The sequence below is a fragment of the Bos indicus x Bos taurus genome, chromosome 29 (assembly GCF_003369695.1).
Source record: "Bos indicus x Bos taurus breed Angus x Brahman F1 hybrid chromosome 29, Bos_hybrid_MaternalHap_v2.0, whole genome shotgun sequence".
NCBI lineage: Eukaryota > Metazoa > Chordata > Mammalia > Artiodactyla > Bovidae > Bos > Bos indicus x Bos taurus.
In genome coordinates, this window is record NC_040104.1 from 10,054,672 (window position 1) to 10,071,364 (window position 16,693).

General features: G+C 45.9%; 2 protein-coding genes across 3 annotated transcripts; one reads left to right on the forward strand and one right to left on the reverse strand.

The window, feature by feature from the left end:
- Positions 1-677: 677 nt before the first annotated feature.
- ZBTB3 (zinc finger and BTB domain containing 3) lies at positions 678-3,004 on the forward strand. Its single transcript, XM_027532513.1, is given in 3 exon segments — positions 678-708; positions 1,148-2,722; positions 2,724-3,004. Coding segments are annotated over 2 exon segments (1,758 nt in total). The 5' UTR covers positions 678-708; positions 1,148-1,198; the 3' UTR covers positions 2,958-3,004.
- Positions 3,005-6,852: 3,848 nt separating this feature from the next.
- On the reverse strand, positions 6,853-16,508 carry TTC9C (tetratricopeptide repeat domain 9C). Of its 2 annotated transcripts, none has more exons than XM_027532515.1 (4): positions 16,420-16,508; positions 15,117-15,409; positions 9,797-9,979; positions 6,853-8,570 (listed from the first exon to the last, which is right to left on the reverse strand). In XM_027532515.1, the coding sequence occupies exons 2-4, from the start codon at positions 15,352-15,354 to the stop codon at positions 8,476-8,478; spliced, it is 516 nt and encodes a 171-aa protein (XP_027388316.1). In that variant the 5' UTR covers positions 15,355-15,409; positions 16,420-16,508; the 3' UTR covers positions 6,853-8,475. The 2 variants fall into 2 exon arrangements, with proteins under 2 accessions (XP_027388316.1, XP_027388315.1); XM_027532514.1 differs by lacking the exon at positions 16,420-16,508 and adding an exon at positions 15,834-16,201.
- Between the last annotated feature and the right edge of the window lie 185 nt (positions 16,509-16,693).

Below are 16,693 nucleotides of genomic sequence, written 5' to 3' on the forward strand. Positions count from 1 at the left end.
TCCTATCAGCAACTGCCCACTACGCTCCAGACACAGAGAAGGACACGCGTCTCTTCACTAGAGTTCAGGCTAGGGACATTACAATCCACACAGCTGCTAGTTCTCTGACACCACCACTGCTGAGCCAGGAGCCTGGATCTATCAGACTGCGGGGAGTAAGGCAGTAGGGCATCTTCAAGTTTTTGAGGGATGAAGAGACCTTCAAGAGACAACTGCAGATTAGAGAGGTGTAGCCATCGCTCACGGTTAGGCAGAGCCGAGTCTAAGACCCGGACCTCCTGGGTACCACACCATTTTCTTGGTTCTCCTTTTCCCGGACACTCAGCAGCCGGGGTGACATGCTGCCTGCTAAGACACAACGCTCTGCGCCGTGGCAGGCCTCGAGCCCCGCCCCGAGGGCGTCGCGCTCCACTGCTCACAGGTCCCGGCCCTCCCACAGCCTCAGGTAGATGGAGAAGCTCAGCCAATCTCAAGGGCTCCGAGGCAAAGAAGGCGGGACGAGAAGAAAAAGTTTAGGACAGGAGCGCTAACCAATCGGGCGCCTAGCTGCCTGAGCGACGGCCACCAGCATCCACTTGGAGACACCGCCCTGAGTCGGGGGCATGGTTAGTAGAGAGTGAACTAATCCGAGACGAGGGAAGACAAATTTGAGCCACTTAAAACTAAGAAGGCGGGAAGGGGCGGAGCTCTCCCGGTGGCTGCTCGTTGGTGGGTGAGGGTCAGCTTTCTCTGCTAGTTCCCACCCTCGGACTTCTTAGCCCCTCGAATTCGAGAGAGGCTCAGGGAGTTCCCGGAGTAGGGCGAAGAGGTATCACCCGAGAAGGCCTGGGGTCGAGACTCTAGTTGGACGAGGTGCTGGAAGCTACCGGGTGGGCATCGAGGAAGCGGAGGCTGCCTAAGGGGCGGGACTTCCGGGGAGGGGCTTTGTGGAAGGGGCGGGGCCTGCTGCTACGGTTAGGCCGAGGGGCGGAGCTAAAAGTAGACCACTGGGTGTGACCTGGGAGAAAGAAGGGTAGTAATGTAAGGGAGCATCTTGGGGTCGGGATGCTGCTGCCAGAGGCTTTGGGGTGGCAAGTAATAGCTCAGAGCTGACGTTAAGATATATAGGGAGGTTACCTACCCTAACCCACTTTCCTCTCTTCCCAAGGGAGCCACTGGAGAGGATCTTCCTAAGGTCCCTTTCCCTTTGTGGAGTGCTATGGAGTTCCCAGAACACAGCCAGCAGCTGCTGCAGAGCCTCCGAGAGCAGCGGTCCCAGGGTTTCCTTTGTGACTGCACCGTGATGGTGGGTAGTACCCAGTTCTTGGCTCATCGGGCTGTGCTGGCCTCCTGCAGCCCATTTTTCCAGCTTTTCTACAAAGAGCGGGAACTGGACAAGAGGGATCTGGTGTGTATCCACAACGAGATTGTCACAGCCCCGGCCTTTGGACTGCTTCTGGACTTTATGTATGCTGGCCAGCTGGTCCTGAGGGGGGATACCCCTGTGGAGGATGTGCTGGCGGCTGCCAGCTACTTGCACATGAATGATATTGTCAAGGTGTGTAAGCGGCGGCTGCAAGCCCGGGGCCTGGCAGAGGCGGATAGTACCAAGAAGGAAGAAGAAACCAACTCACAACCCCCTAATTTGGAGTTTTTGTCCAGCACTTCCCGTGGTTCCCAGCCTTCGTTGGCATCAGCAGAGACATCAGGGCCCTGGGGCAAAGGGGAATGGAAAGGCTCTGCAGCTCCCTCACCTATCTGTCCTCCAGATGAGCCACCGATGCCAGCTGGGGCTGACACTACACAGCCTGGCGTGGAGGTTGAGTCATCGCATCTTCGGGCACCTCCTGTACCAGTGGCTGATGTCTCTCTTGCCAGCCCCAGCAGTTCCACAGAGACCAACCCTGCAAACTACTTCTCTGCGGGCCTCCCAACTGTTTCAGTGGAGCCACTGGCTCCACTTGATGTGGGTTCTGAGAGCCTGAGGGTGGTAGAACCAAGGGCAACTGGAGGACCATTGCAAGGCTTCTATCCTCCAACTTCAGTTGCAGTCCCAGTTCCATCCGAGGCTCCAGCCCCCGCGGAAGCTGAGCTGGTACAGGTGAAAGTAGAAGCAATTGTGATTTCTGATGAGGAGCCTGACGTGTCAGAGGAACAGCCTCGAGGCCCCGAGGGACTCTTCCCTCCTGGAGGAGCCATGTATGGTGGACAGCCCCCCCAGCCAGAGGCCTTTGAGGAGCCACGGGCAGCAGGATTGGAGGAGGTGGGGCCCAGTGACCACTTCCTGCCGCCAGATCCGCACCTACCCTACCATTTGCTGCCAGGTCCAGGGCAGTATCATCGAGGACTGGTGACCTCGCCCCTGCCTGCTCCACCCGCCCTGCATGAGCCACTCTACTTGCCTTCTGAGTATGAAACAGCCCCAGGAAGCTTTGGGGGTTTTACTGAGGATGTTCCTACTTGCAAGACATGTGGGAAGACCTTCTCATGCTCTTACACACTGCGGCGTCACGCCACAGTGCACACGCGGGAGCGACCCTACGAGTGCCGCTACTGCCTGCGCAGCTACACGCAGTCAGGGGACCTGTACCGCCACATCCGCAAGGCTCACAATGAGGACCTGGCCAAACGCAGCAAACCGGATCCAGAGGCTGGCCCCGTCCTGGGAGCGCAGCCCCTCCCTGGCTCCCCGACCGCAGACAGACAGAACAGCAGTGTTGGAGGGCCACCCAAAGATTTTGTACTTGGCTCCAAAAACTAACATCCGGGAGAGCATGAGCCGATGCCAGGCCTGCTCTTGCTGCCACCAGGGGGCAGCACGGGAGGTGGAAGCACCTGATTTCCTCTGCTGGGGACTGAATGAAGATTCTGCCCAGGCTGAAGGTTCCTACCCTTTTCTTTTCCCAGCCAGAGAGGACTTTATGGGTATTGCATCTCAGCCAACTCCTCGCCGCCCTGGGAATTTTCCTGAGATGTAATCGCTCTTCACTCTGCATTTTGGACCATAAAACTGGCAGTGAAAGTATTCCTCTGAACTGGTTGGCTGGTTTCTTCCACAAACCTGCATGCCTCCTGATTTTTTCATAGCTTTCCTCCAGGCTTTTTAGGAATCTGACACCTGCATTTGGGGTAGGGGTCAGGTTGCTTAGGAGGAAAAAAGTGAGATAAGTAGAGGGTAATGTAGACTTTACTTAGGAAAAGTATACGAATTAGGTTATTTTACACAGTTATGGTTTATTGTGGGAGAAGGCAGTGGCAACCCACTCCAGTACTCTTGCCTGGAAAATCCCATGGACGGAGGAGCGTGGTAGGCTGCAGTCCATGGGGTCCCTAGGAGTCGGACACGACTGAGCGACTTCACTTTCATGCGTTGGAGAAGGAAATGGCAACCCACTCCAGTACTCTTGCCTGGAGAATCCCAGGGACGGGGAAGCCTGGTGGGCTGCCGTCTTATGGGGTCGCAGAGTCGGACATGACTGAAACGACTTAGCAGCAGCAGCAGCAACATGGTTTATTGTTGTATTTGAGCTCCTGTGTCCTGGGCTGTATTGGGGACTTCATATACACATTTAATCCTCAACAATTTTTGAGGTATTATCCCTCTCCCCATTTTTTTCCCCACAGACAAGGAAACTTGAGACTGAACAATCTACGTTAACTTGTTCAAGGTCACAGAACTAGGTAAAGCGCAGGCCAGAATTTGAACCCTGGCTTATGACTTCATGCTGGTTTAAAACTTTGTTGAAGATGGTTAACTTTGAACTAGAAGCTGTTTCTTTTTTGAGTGTTGGGTTTTGTTGCCTTACCCCTTTCTGTCTGCTTTCCATGTAGAAAGACTTGGTTGACTGTTTCAACGACAAATACTGTATTAATGACTTGAAATTTTTGCCTGCGTCTTATATGTGGATTGAGGTCTCTGAAGACGACAAACTGGAAGGCAGGAAACACTACTGTGGTGGTAGGTGTGGAGGTTGAGGGCCTGTGAAATGGAAATGCTGGGTACTTGGGAAAACTAAAGCAAGAAACACTGGAAGAGAACCTCAGAGTTCATCTAGTCCAACTTTCTCACTTAAAAGGTGTGATGATAGCCTAGACAGGTCATATCACTCATCTATGATCACACAGGTGTTACTGGCAATAGAGATAGCAAAGAAATGGGAACTTGGGGTGTTGATGTGGCATGGAGGATAAAGCATTCTAGAAATCCAGGAGAAGGGTCTGCCCCTGCCTGTGGTAGAGTGGTATTTGTACGATGGACCAGAGGGCTCCCCACAAACCCTTTCTCTTTGACACATAAGGAACTGAGTGCAAAAAAAGCAGGAAGGAATATTTAGATGAAAATATGAGTGAATTTCCTGAATTTCTTCTCTTTTTGGATTTATTACATTCAGCACTGTGAACTCTTACTAGTAGGCTACTGTTTTTGAGTCATAGGAAGGAGACAGAGCTGAGCAAATATTTGGTCAAAGAAAGTTCCTTACCTGGTGCATTATGGAGAGCAAAAGTTGATGCTTAACATTTCCAAGGTTGGGAGTAAATTCCATGCCTTTCGTTTTCCTCGTGTTGGAATAACCTTTGTATCTTTCAAATGCCTAATTTTATTTATGCAAATACATTACTGCCTTAACTCCTTGGTGAAACAAGGCAAGATGTACATAAACCCAGTAAGAGCTATTTTAGCTGAGTGGAGCACCTTTTCCAAAGTCTTTCCTAGAGTAACTATCACGTCAAACTGCCTATAAGAATCAGTTGCCTTTAAAAGAGTGAACTTTATGATTGTGAATTATCTGTCAATTTTTTAAAAAGACATGGGGCTGGGGGTGGGCGGGGGGAGGAGAAATCGGTTGCCTCAGAATGGTTCCTAAAAGCAAGGCATAATATGTGTATATGTATATATCATGTATATAATTTCTCTGGACATCTGGGGGACACAGGAACCATTGTTACTGTCTTGGCCAAGTGCAATACAAACTAAAGAGGATCTGTTACTTGGTGACATTCTCTCCTGAAGAGCATTTATTTTTAGTTCCCAGCATGGAATGCTTTCTTCATTGGAGGTAGCAGCTAGGAATTTGTAAGACATTTAAAGCAGCAGCCAACACACTTACTGCTGCAGTTGCCTCTCTTTATCCATCTGCTGGACACCAAGAATGGTTTATGCCTGTCCGTAGAGGTGTGATCAATAGAGAAGTTTCTCTGGTTTCCACTTCTCTTGACGGCCCCATCCATGGATTCAAGGAGACATAGGTCAGCTCATCTAACCTCTAGTCCAACACTGGATCCTCCTTTTGCCAAGTGTTGAACCTCTGCTTGAAAGAGAACTCACTATCCCTAAAGGAAATCTATTTAACTGTTGGGCAACCCTTATCACTGACTAATGATTACTTCTACTGAGCCAAAATCGGCCTCCAATGGTGGGATGGATCAGGCCCCAGGCTACTAAGAGTTTAACCCCAAGAAGTTACTTGCTTTTGAGCTCCAAGCTGATTTAAGTTTTCAGACAACCAACCTTTGCTCTCCAGTTTTAGAAACATATTCCTAGCTTAGGATTTCACTTCTTTTCTTAATTGGCTATAAGCATATGCCTTCACTTGCCCTTAGCTTCACAATACTCACCATTTAGCCCTTCACATTTGATTTCAATTTCTCCAAAGCCAGCGATTCCAAAGATGATTTACTTGGTTATATACTAATACTTTTTTTTTTTTTCTAATACTTATTTTTATGGTTGGTTGGTTGTTTCGTTTTTTTGGGCAAATGATATAAAGTGCTCTAAAGTCCCCACCTCAATTTTATCAGTAAGCAATTTCAGCATGCCATCTCTAAAAGGACTCTTAAAGAAGAAAAAAGAAAAGGACCAAATACCATGATCACTTGGGTCAGAAGATACCCTAGAGAAGGAAATGGCAACCCATTCCAGTAATCTTGCCTGGGAAATTCCCATGGACAGAGGAGCCTGGTGGGATCCAGTCCATGGTGTCAGAGTCGGACACGACTGAATGACTAAACCAACAACCACTATGATCACACCCAACAAAACTGATAATTCCTGTTCAGAGCTTCCTGATTGTCCCATACTTTTTTTTTTTTTTCTCAAATCAGAATCCAAATTCTAAGGGTTTTAGGAGCTCTGTGCCAGGACTTCGGAGGAGACCTATACATATAATTTTTTTTCATTATTTCAGTCTTATAAACTTAGTTTTCTTCAAATAAGAATCCAAAGTAGAGTCATATTTATTTGGTTGATGTGTCTCAAACCTCTTTTTAAGATATAAAATCCCCTCTCCTTTTCCTTGCAATTTATTGCAGAAATTGGTTTTTGCATCTTATGGTTTCAGTCTGGGGTTTGCTGATTACCTTCCCATGATATCATTTAACATGTTCCTCTGTCCAAAAATTCCTTTCAAAATATATATTTAAATAAAATGTTGACTAAAAAGTAATATAGGTGTGTGTTATTTTGGCAAAATTGTAAAGATAGTGGGTATCAATTTGGCGGAATGCCATTCTTAATTGTTCCTTATGTGCCAAAGTACGAATCTTCACATCACCATGAATGCTTTCTCTAAAATCAAACCCTCAAATCCTGTGTGGAAACCCTTAAGGACTGGTAAGGTGCACTGCTTCCCCCTCCACAAACTTCTGAGTACACAGATTTAGCTACCTGATTTCTTCAGGATGTGGGCTGGGCAGGCCTCCTCCAGACCCATATCTGACTGCCTACCTTTGTCCACTTTCCCATTCATTAGCATCTTTGTTAGAGCTGGCCTTCAAATTAAAGACCAAAATGTAAGTCTGACCACTTTGTCTCTTAGTAATGCAAAAAAAGAAAAAAAGAAAAAAAAAAAAGATTAGTACAATATACATCTACAATACATTTTTAAATATCAGCTTTATTTTTTCCTCATTGATACAGAACATAGCTTACTATAACATCAAGTCTTAGTGGGGAAAAAAGAGAAAATCAGAAAGCAAAACCAGCCCCAAACAAAGATAACACACAACCATGACATAATTTGGCAACAGTCTAGGCTTAGAAATTTAAGCAGCTTGGAAGAGGACTAAAATATTCCTCTTTTGTTAGCTGTGTCCTTGGACTTAAAAGACTATTTGGTATAAAGACTTTTTGTTAAAAGCTGATGGTTGTACTATTTAAGAGTACAGGGAGATACAAAGAGGAGCCTAGTTCATCAAGAGAGACACATTACTGATTAAGAGAGAAGAGCTCATGTACACTTGGCAAGACCAAGAAGTTTTTGTCTGTAAACTGTGTTTATATGATGGCTAATGACATGTCCTTATTCCTTTCATTCATAAATACAGAGGCAGAGCTATTATGGCCTCATCTACTCTTGTACAACTCATACATTGTGGACATTAGAATAAGTGTGCAGAATGATAAAGGTGCTCCGGTTGAGGAAGCCTCCTACGGAGCCATGGCTGTACCAGATCTGCAGCCTGCACCTGTGCCCAACAAAGCTTCCAGAAAGTTCTGTCGGTGCTTAAAAGGCACAAAGGAAAGAGAACCTTTCCTCACTGTTTCCCTCCTCTTTAAGGAATGGAGTTCTTACAAAATACGAGGTGACAGGTAAAAAACAGATCTATGTTTCTATCCTGCTCTTTGTCGCATTGTTTCTAGAAGACTTGGTAAACTCTTGCCTTTCTTAGAGAAATGAGCATCCTATAGGTATGCAACTTAAAAATTCAAGCGTTTACAAGTTTTCTGGCATGAGGTCTTTTGAAAGGTTATAAAATATATACTTAGATGCTTGACTCCAGGGGTTTTAAGACAGAAGGGTTTAATAAAAAAAAATAAATAAGTATACTATATTAATGATCTGAGTGTGAGCAATAGCAAGGCTACAATAGTTAGAAATTATCAAGAGAAACAAGAGGAACTAGATACTTTTGTGGAGGATAAAGAATCTCAATGTATGTGGAACATTAAGAAAAAGGAATTAATGAAGTAGTTACTTTTAAATCTTTCATTTTGAGGCATGTGGGTCCAATTTATTATTGTCTAGTTTTACAGTATGTATTTGCCAGTTTGTGACCTGTGTAAGGGCTTCCCATTTTGGCTTTAGAAATCTGAGGAAACGAAGGGAAAACATTCCTTTCTGCCTGTCCTTATTACTTCATCTTCTGCTAAGCCTTATCCGTTGTATATGACTACATCTACCAACATCTATCATCAAAATCTATGCCAGAGCTATGATTAATCCACCTATAACTGATGAGTGTTTTCTGGTTGTATTTCTCAAGGCAAATGTTTCTGATATATAATACCATATATTAAAAGCCATATAAATAGAAAGATGGGGAAACAAAAACACAGCCTATGTAAGTGATAGAAGAGTTTGTGCAGCACTAGAAGCAAAACAGAAGTTCACCTCAGTCAGAGGTGTGGGGGTAATTTCTCTTGCTGAGGCTCAGGTTTCCCTTTGATGGGTCTCTAATGGTTCATCTAAGTTCAAGTGGAGGAGTATCTTTCTTCTTTTAACCAAACATGCCCAGGTAGAGCTGCTTCTCTTTCCGATGGTAGCTGCTGAGTTCCAACTGTGTCCGCTGAAGGTACCTCCGGACGTTGGCGTCTTAGAACAGGACAAAGGAGCCAATCAGAGACAGACCCGTAATTGTGCGTCCAGACAGGAGAGGACTGTGAACACCCTTCCATTTCTGAAAATTTCTAAGATCTGCGTATATCACAACTATTCTATGCAACGTACATTTCCTTCATTAATACCACTTTTAATCTCTAAAGAATCTCGTACAGGGACTTCCCTGGTGGTCCACTGGTTAAGAATCTACCTTCCAACGCCGAAGGTTCGATCCCTCATCAGGGAACTAAGATCCTCTCTAGTTGTGGCACAGGGACTTAGCTGTCCCACAACATGTATTATCACCTATTTTCAACAACATGTGGGGCAACTGAGTCCCTGTGCCACAACCAGAGAGGTCACACGTGGCAATAAACCCTGATGCAGTCAAATAAATAAATATATATTTTAAAAAATTATTGTACAAGGCTGAGCTGGTTTCTAACTTAATAATGAAAAGCATCTGAAGAAACAGTAATTTTAAGAGCACAGCCTCTAAACCTACTATACATGGGTGGCAGTTAATCTGTGTACCTGAAAGAAACATGAGCAATGGTTCATATTTTATATCTTTATTAATTCATGACTTTTCCAGGCTTCCCTGGTGGCTCAGATGGTAAAGAATCTGCCTGCAACGCAAGAAACCAGGGTAACTAACACTTTAATGACTTTTCCATTCAATTAGAGTGGTGCTGCTGAGTTATTTTACGTTTGGGGACCCCTCACTTCAGTAGCTGCTCTAAGCCATAATGCAAAATGGGAGACAATTTTCAGAGCTGAACCACCAACACAGGAACAAGTTTATCATTCTCTTAACAATATCCTTTTTGCCTTGGAAACAAGCCTCAAGTTCTCAGGATGCCTGTTCTTCTAGGTCATACCTGGGGTTAGCTGAGCTAAAGGATGAAAGGACAGTCATGCAAAAGCCAGACCTCAGCTGGAAAACTGGTAGAAACAAGGATTATCAAGTTTATTCACTGGAATCTAGATCCTATTTTAGTCTCCATCTAGGAACTGAAACTTGGAATTCATGAGTAGAAGGTCTGTTTGTTATACATCGTCATACACCTTTTTATACTTTTTTACTACTGAACGTGTGAATATATTATTACTTATTTTCACAATTCAATACATTGGAAAATGAACTACAATCCTCTCCCACAGATACTACCTCAGTGGGACTATTTTTTGTACTTCCCACTTCAGCCCCCTTCTCTCACCTTTTGGCTTCCTACTGACAGCAGCCATGAGGTAGTGCCGGGCCTGGTCATAGTCCTGCAGGTGGAAAAAGGCCACTCCAGCCCGATACAAGGCCTTGGCATTATCAGGCTGCCGCTCCAGGACTTTCTGGCTGTATTCTTTCACCCGTTCATAGTTTACTGGTTCCATCTGAAGGAGACAGGCTAATGGCAGCAAACGGAAGGAAGAGAGAAGAGGACCTTGTTACACGATGCCCCATCGCCCAACACAAGGAAGCACCAAATCCAGGATGCTACAGCAACACTCACTCACCCAGCAAATGCATCTGCATGTCCACCGTGCGCCAGACATCATGCTAGCCACTGGGGATACAGCAGTGGATACAAGTTTTACACACCTCACGGTTTACTTCACTATCTGTCAAATGCCCATTGCGTGTTGGGCTGGCCAAAAAGTTTGTTTGGGTTTTTCTGTAAGATGTTATGGAAGAACTCGAAGTTTTTGGCCAACCCAATACCTAGCGTGGGTCAGGCCCAGCTATAAAAGTTGATAAGACTAGGGCTTCCCTTATGGTCCAGTGGTTAGGAATCCGCCTGCCGATGCAGGAGACACGGGTTCGATCCCTGATCCGGAAAGATCTCACGTGCCACGGAGAAGCTAAGCCCTTGTGCCACCACTACTAAGCCTGTGCTCCAGAGCCTGGGAGCTCAACTACTGAAGCTCGAGTGCCCTAGAGTCTGTGCTTTGCAACAAGAGAAAGCCACCCAACAGAGAAGCCCGAGGCACCGCACCTGGAGAAAAGCCTGCGCAGCCACATTAAATCAATAATTTTTAAAAAGTTGATTAGACTATACTTTAAATTTATGGGGACTTTCCTGGCGGTCCAGTGGTTGGAACTCTCGGGGGGCAGGGGTTTGATCGCTAGCATGCCACGTGGTGAAAAAAGAAATTATTTAAAACTCTTCATTGTCTCTCTTCTACTCAAGGCTCTCTGTCTATCTTGACTCTCCCATTTCACAATTCTTGTCCTGAAGTCCTAGTAACAACAACGACTGCCATTAATAGTGTGAGTAAACAGTAAGCACTGTGCCAGGGGCTTGTTTAATCTTCTCATCCACCCTCTGAAGTCAGTTATGTGTTAGCATCTCCATTTAATGGATGAAGAAATCAAGGCTCACAAAGGTAAAGTAACTTGTCTAGGATCCCACAGCTTTTAGGTGGAATGAGTAAGAAATCTGAACCAAAGACTAACTCAAAAATTACCCTTCTCAATGATGATATATTATCTCACAAATTCCTTAGATAAAAGGATGGGACCTCAAAATACAAATCTGTGTAGGAGACAATGTTCAGGTCAATGTTCTGTCTTTCTGTAATTAAGAAGGGAAATGCATTTCCTGTTTAACAACTGTGGGAATTACACACAGCATTATTAAATCATGTGCTGGGAAGGAAGGAGTATCAGGGCTGTGTCTGCGTCCCTTCTACAACATCCCCACCAAGTGGCCATATGGTTCATACTTAAGTATTTCCCCAGCGTCAGCTAACCCATCAATGATGGGTTACCATGATGTAACCCATTGTTCCTTCATTCTACAACTAGTTCTGGGGTAATGACCATGTGCTAGGTGGAGGTAGGAGCAGGAGAAAAAGAGGAACAAGACAGACACCTTGGTGAGTGAGTAGAGCTTGCATCCTAATTCCCAGGCAGAAGGAACACACTAACAAATTCACTTATTTATTAGTGCTTTGTGGAAAATAGAACTGTACTGGGACAGAGACTGAATGAGGTCAGAGTGATGCTTGATTACAGAAGGCGTCCCTGAGAAAGTGACTTTTGGGCCAAGATCTGAATGACAGGGTCATTCAAGGGACAGGGCATTCTAGCCAAGAGAAGAGATCCTACCCAGCCGGAAGGTGGGTGTGTGCTTTGTGAATTCAGTCTACGGAGGAGCCAGATCACGTCAGGTTGTGCAGGTGAAGGTCAGAGTTTGAATATTTTCCTAAGTACAATAATATGCCATTGGAGGGTTTTAGCGATGAGGTCTGATTTCTTTATCTATGAAGTAGGGAAAATCATTACTACCTTGCAGAATTTTTGTGAAGGTGAGAGGTACTATAAATAAACTGCCCAACACATAAATTTCACTCTCATGTAAGTGAAATTTCTTAATTTTAGTGAGTCTTTAGGAAACATCTACCAAGCGCCTCCAAGCAGAGGGTCTACAGATGGATAAGCCAGTCTCTGCCTTCAGGTCCACCTGGACAGTCAAGATGAGTATGTATCTCATTTCCTTGATTTCTGACCAATTCCCCAAGGTGTATTCTATTCTCTAACATACAGTATTCTGCAATAAGAACTTAAGTACAGAGGCTTCCCTGGTGGCTCAGTGGTAAAGAATCCACCAGCCAATACAGGAGACATGGGTTCGATCCCTGATCTGGGAAGATCCCACATGCCAGAGCAAATAAGCCTATGTCTCACAACTATTGAGCTTGTGATCTAGGGCCCATGAGCCACAACAAGAGAAACCACCCCAATGAGAAGCCCAAGCACCTCAACTAGAGTGGCCCCCGCTCGCCAAACTAGAGAAAAGCCCTCGAAGCAACAAAGATCCAGCACAGCCACAAAAAAATTGGACTTGCCAGGTTTAATTTTAGCTCCACCACTTACTAGATGTTCCTTAAATCTACCTCAAAGGATTGCTATGATACTTAAGGTTTATATGTATATGTGTATCAAGGGCTTATACATGGCATTTCATAAATGTCACCTTAATGAGCCTTCCCTGACCACTACCATGCCTACGGCACTCACTATTCCCATTTTCTTTCTTTTGGCTATGCCACGCTGCATGTGGGATCTTTGTTTTTCCACCAGGGATAGAACTGGCACCCTCTGCTTTAGAAGCGTGGTGTCTTAATGACTGGACTGCCAGGGAAGTCCATACACCCATTTTCTGCTTTATCCGTTTCCACATTACTTATCATCTTTGTCAACTACAAATTGGTGCTTGCCAACAGCAGGAGGCTGAATCCTGGGCTACTGCAGCTGTAGGCCTTGACACGCCCTGAGGGAGTTCAGAATGAGGCACTTTGTGCCCCAAGAAAACAGGTCTTTAGATTGAACTCCCCCTTCACAAAAATCTTATATACTAACCTCCCCACACTGCCTCTTTGGAGCAGTTTTTTTTTTGGAGCTGTCTGAGGTGCTGTCTCCTGGGCTGCAGTCCTCATTTTGCCCCAAGTAAAACTTAACTCAAAACTCTCTCCTTGTGCCTCATTTTCAGTCAACATCGTCTAATACACAAGTTACTTCTTTTGTTAACTATCCATCTCCCCATGACAGCAGGGACCTTTATCTGTTTTACTATACTGCAATATCCTCAGTATGCTGCTACTGCTACTGCTGCTGCTAAGTCACTTCAGTCATGTCCAACTCTGTGCGACTCCATAGATGGCAGCCCACCAGGCTCCCCCGTCCCTGGGATTCTCCAGGCTTCAGAACACTGGAGTGGGTTGCCATTTCCTTCTCCAGTGCATGAAAGTGTAAAGTGTAAAGTGAAAAGTGAACGTGAAGTCGCTCAGTTGTGTCCAACTCTTAGCGACCCCATGCACTGCAGCCCACCAGGCTCCTCCGTCCATGGGATTTTCCAGGCAAGAGTACTGGAGTGGGGTGCCATTGCCTTCTCCAATCCTCAGTATATCAATAAATATTAATTTATTCAAAAAATAATTACTGAATGAACTGAAATAGTAGCTACTATAATTACGGTTACTTGAGTCTAAGAATAGCTTTGGACACACACTGTAAAACAGCTAGAATTTCACCAAATCATTGAGGACCAGGGTAGTAAAAAGGAAAAAAATTTAAACAATGATTACAAAGTGTATACTTCAAAACAAACTTAATTAGCTCTATGGTTACTTTGCCTGCCACAGAACAGACTTCAGAAGTCTCCTTTCTTTCAGCAGATGAATCCTAGTGATACTAACTCTGGACTATTTCTCCATGCAAGGCCAGCTGGATATGGAAGGTACAAGTTACCCAAGGTATCATCTAGCTGCTTTATATAGGAAGCAGGAAAATGAGGAAAAGCTATCCAAAACATCTAAGATGGATGACTTACACCACCAGCTGAAGCAAGTGCCTTCTTTCCTAAATTTTAAATATTAAAGAAACAACAGTCTAAACATAGGTTTGATACTGTGCAGGGTCTTTGGGGCTCCTGGGCACAAGGGCTTTGTGTCTGCCATTTCTTCGATTATAAGAAACAGTCTGCATTCAGCCTCTACGACCTTCCCTGAGGTCTGAAGGGCAGACTCAAGCAATTGTTAATTAGGGAAGGGTGGGGCTGGGAGACCAAGGAGAAACAGTCAAGAGCAACCTTGAGGCAAGGTCCTGTTTCCCCAACAGACAGTCTCAACAACATCTTAAGCTATTTTGTGGATACAGAAACGACCTCCAGGTGGGAGAAGTTAACAATTAACAATGGTATGCCACCCAGGAGCAGTGTAGACCCCAGAACAGCTGAACTGGAAGGTCAATGATGCTTAGCCTTACTTACTTCACCACCAACCCATTAGAAAAAACGTCCATGAGATGATTACATTCTTTGGACAATTTATACAAAACCTCACAGTATCTTCCCCAGGTGGGGACTTGTGGTTTTGAGGGCAGGAGCCTGCTCTGTTCCCCTTTGCCTGGCAAAACAAAAGAGCTATTCTTTTCTACTTCACCCAAAACTCTGTCTGTGAAATTTGATTCGGTACCAGTGTACAAACAAGCTGAGCTCAGCATCAGGTTCAGTATTTTCTCTGTGTGTGTTAGGTCCTCGATCGTGTCCAACTCTTTGCGATCTCATGGACTGTAGCCCTCCAGGCTCCTCCATCCATGGGATTTTCCAGGCAAGAATACTGGGGTGGGTTGCCATTTCCTTCTCCAAGGGATCTTCCCGACCCAGGGATTGAATCCACGTCTCCCGCATTGCAGGCAGACTCTTTACCGTCTGAGCCACCAGGAAGTCGTGCAAAATTTCTTAAACCTGTTAGCCATCACCTGGGAGTCTGATAGAAACGCAAATTGGTACACACAACTCACAAACCTCAGACCTATTAGATCGGAATCATGGTAGGCTCAAGAAGTTGTGTTTATCAAACTCTCCAAGTGAAGTCTAGAAGCACCGAAACTCAATTAGAGCCCCATAGATTGAAAGTATATTGCAATTCATGGTAGAATAACTAGATAACGACAGAAGAGCCGTCAGTGTTTTTCCCAATATTCTCAAACTTTCATATACCGGCCTTGACACTGTACCCTCCCGTCGGCCCTGTTCTTACCAGCCAGGTTGTTGTAGCAGTCTGTCTGGGTGGTGTGAAGTAGGTTTTCTTGTTCAGGTGTGAGGGCCGGGCCCTGAGGTCCCAGATTAGGTATCGGGGAGGGCAGACTTGGATCCAGACCCCGCAGCTGCAGCAGAGCTCGATGGTACCCACTTACAGCATCCCGGTACTTCCCTTCCCGGTAACACTGGTTCCCTTTCTCCTTGTACAGCTGAGCCTCCTGCAGGCGTTTCTCCATAACTCTGTCGCCCAGTGCTCTTGAGGAATTGGGACGTGAAAGAACAACCGAAGCTCTAGGAATAGGAGCGAAGCAACGAATTTTGGCAGCTGACTTAAAAAAGCAAGGAAATTCTCCTTCTCCAGGAGGCCTCTCAGGGAATGACTGCTTGATTCTACTACAGCCCCTTCCTTTCTTCTCTACAGTTACTTTTTAATCTCTCGAAGTGCAAGCATCTGATCAGGAAGTAGATGTGGGAACAGCAAAGCCTGAGATTAATTGATTTCCCAAAGCGGCGACTCCCGGGTGAGAAAAAAACACGAAAACTATAACGCAGTAACTAAAGAATCGTGGCCCGCGTCTGAACGCCGGCGGCTCTTATTTCCTCCTTTCGTTCGGACACGCCTCCCTGACTCGGAAGCGGAAGGGAGTAGGCGGGAATAACTGCTAAAAAGGGTCTAGGGGGCTTGCCTCCATCCCAGCTCTTTGTTTGCCCTTACTCAACAGCATTCGTTGACTTCTGGGCCGGGAGTTGGAGAACCGAGGTGAACGCAGTCCGTGCACCCCAACCACAGGCCGATGGTGGTACAGCCGTAGCGCCGCCCAGCTGCAAGCCCCCTTACCACCAGCGGCCAGCTCCCCGCCCCCCTGCAACAGGCCAAACCCGTAGTCTCTTCGCCGCACTTCGCTTTACAAGCCGGGAGCACGGAGAGGGCAGGGTCCAGCCTCCCGAGAGTTTGATGTCTGAAGGGTCGCGCGCATTGCACCACGCGCCCAATCAGAAGCGGCCCGGGAAAAGGAATCCCACAGACACGACCCCGCCTCTCTAGCCTCCCCTGCGGACCAACCCAGTGGGGAGAGGGGAATACCCCTGGCTGCTTCGCCAATTGAAAAACAAAACAAAACAAAACAAAACAAAACTGCAAGATCATAGAAGACCAATCAGAATTGCAGATGACGATTCAAGCTGGCCAACAAGGCGAGGTCAGAGTGTGTGTTGCTGGGTAGAAGTTGAAGGCTTGAGGAAATAGGAGGGCTTGGGTTAACTGTATTTCTTGGGTTTGTAAAGTCCTTTTGTTAACTAACCAGAAAGACAATTGCCAGCAGGAGTTCACGTTTCAAGATTCTCCTTTCTTCCTTTCTGGCTTTTTTCCCCTCAAGAAGTGGCTGCATGTATAAACTAAAGGACAAAAAAATAAATAAATAAACTAAGGGACAGAGACTAGCTAACAAGCCCTAAGACGACAGCACGATCGGATCAGACGGGACTGGCGGTGGGGGGGGGGGGGTGACGGAGTGGGAGGCGCGTGTGGCGAAGGAGCGCCAGGCGGCTGCGCAGCCCCGGCTGGAAGTACGGAGA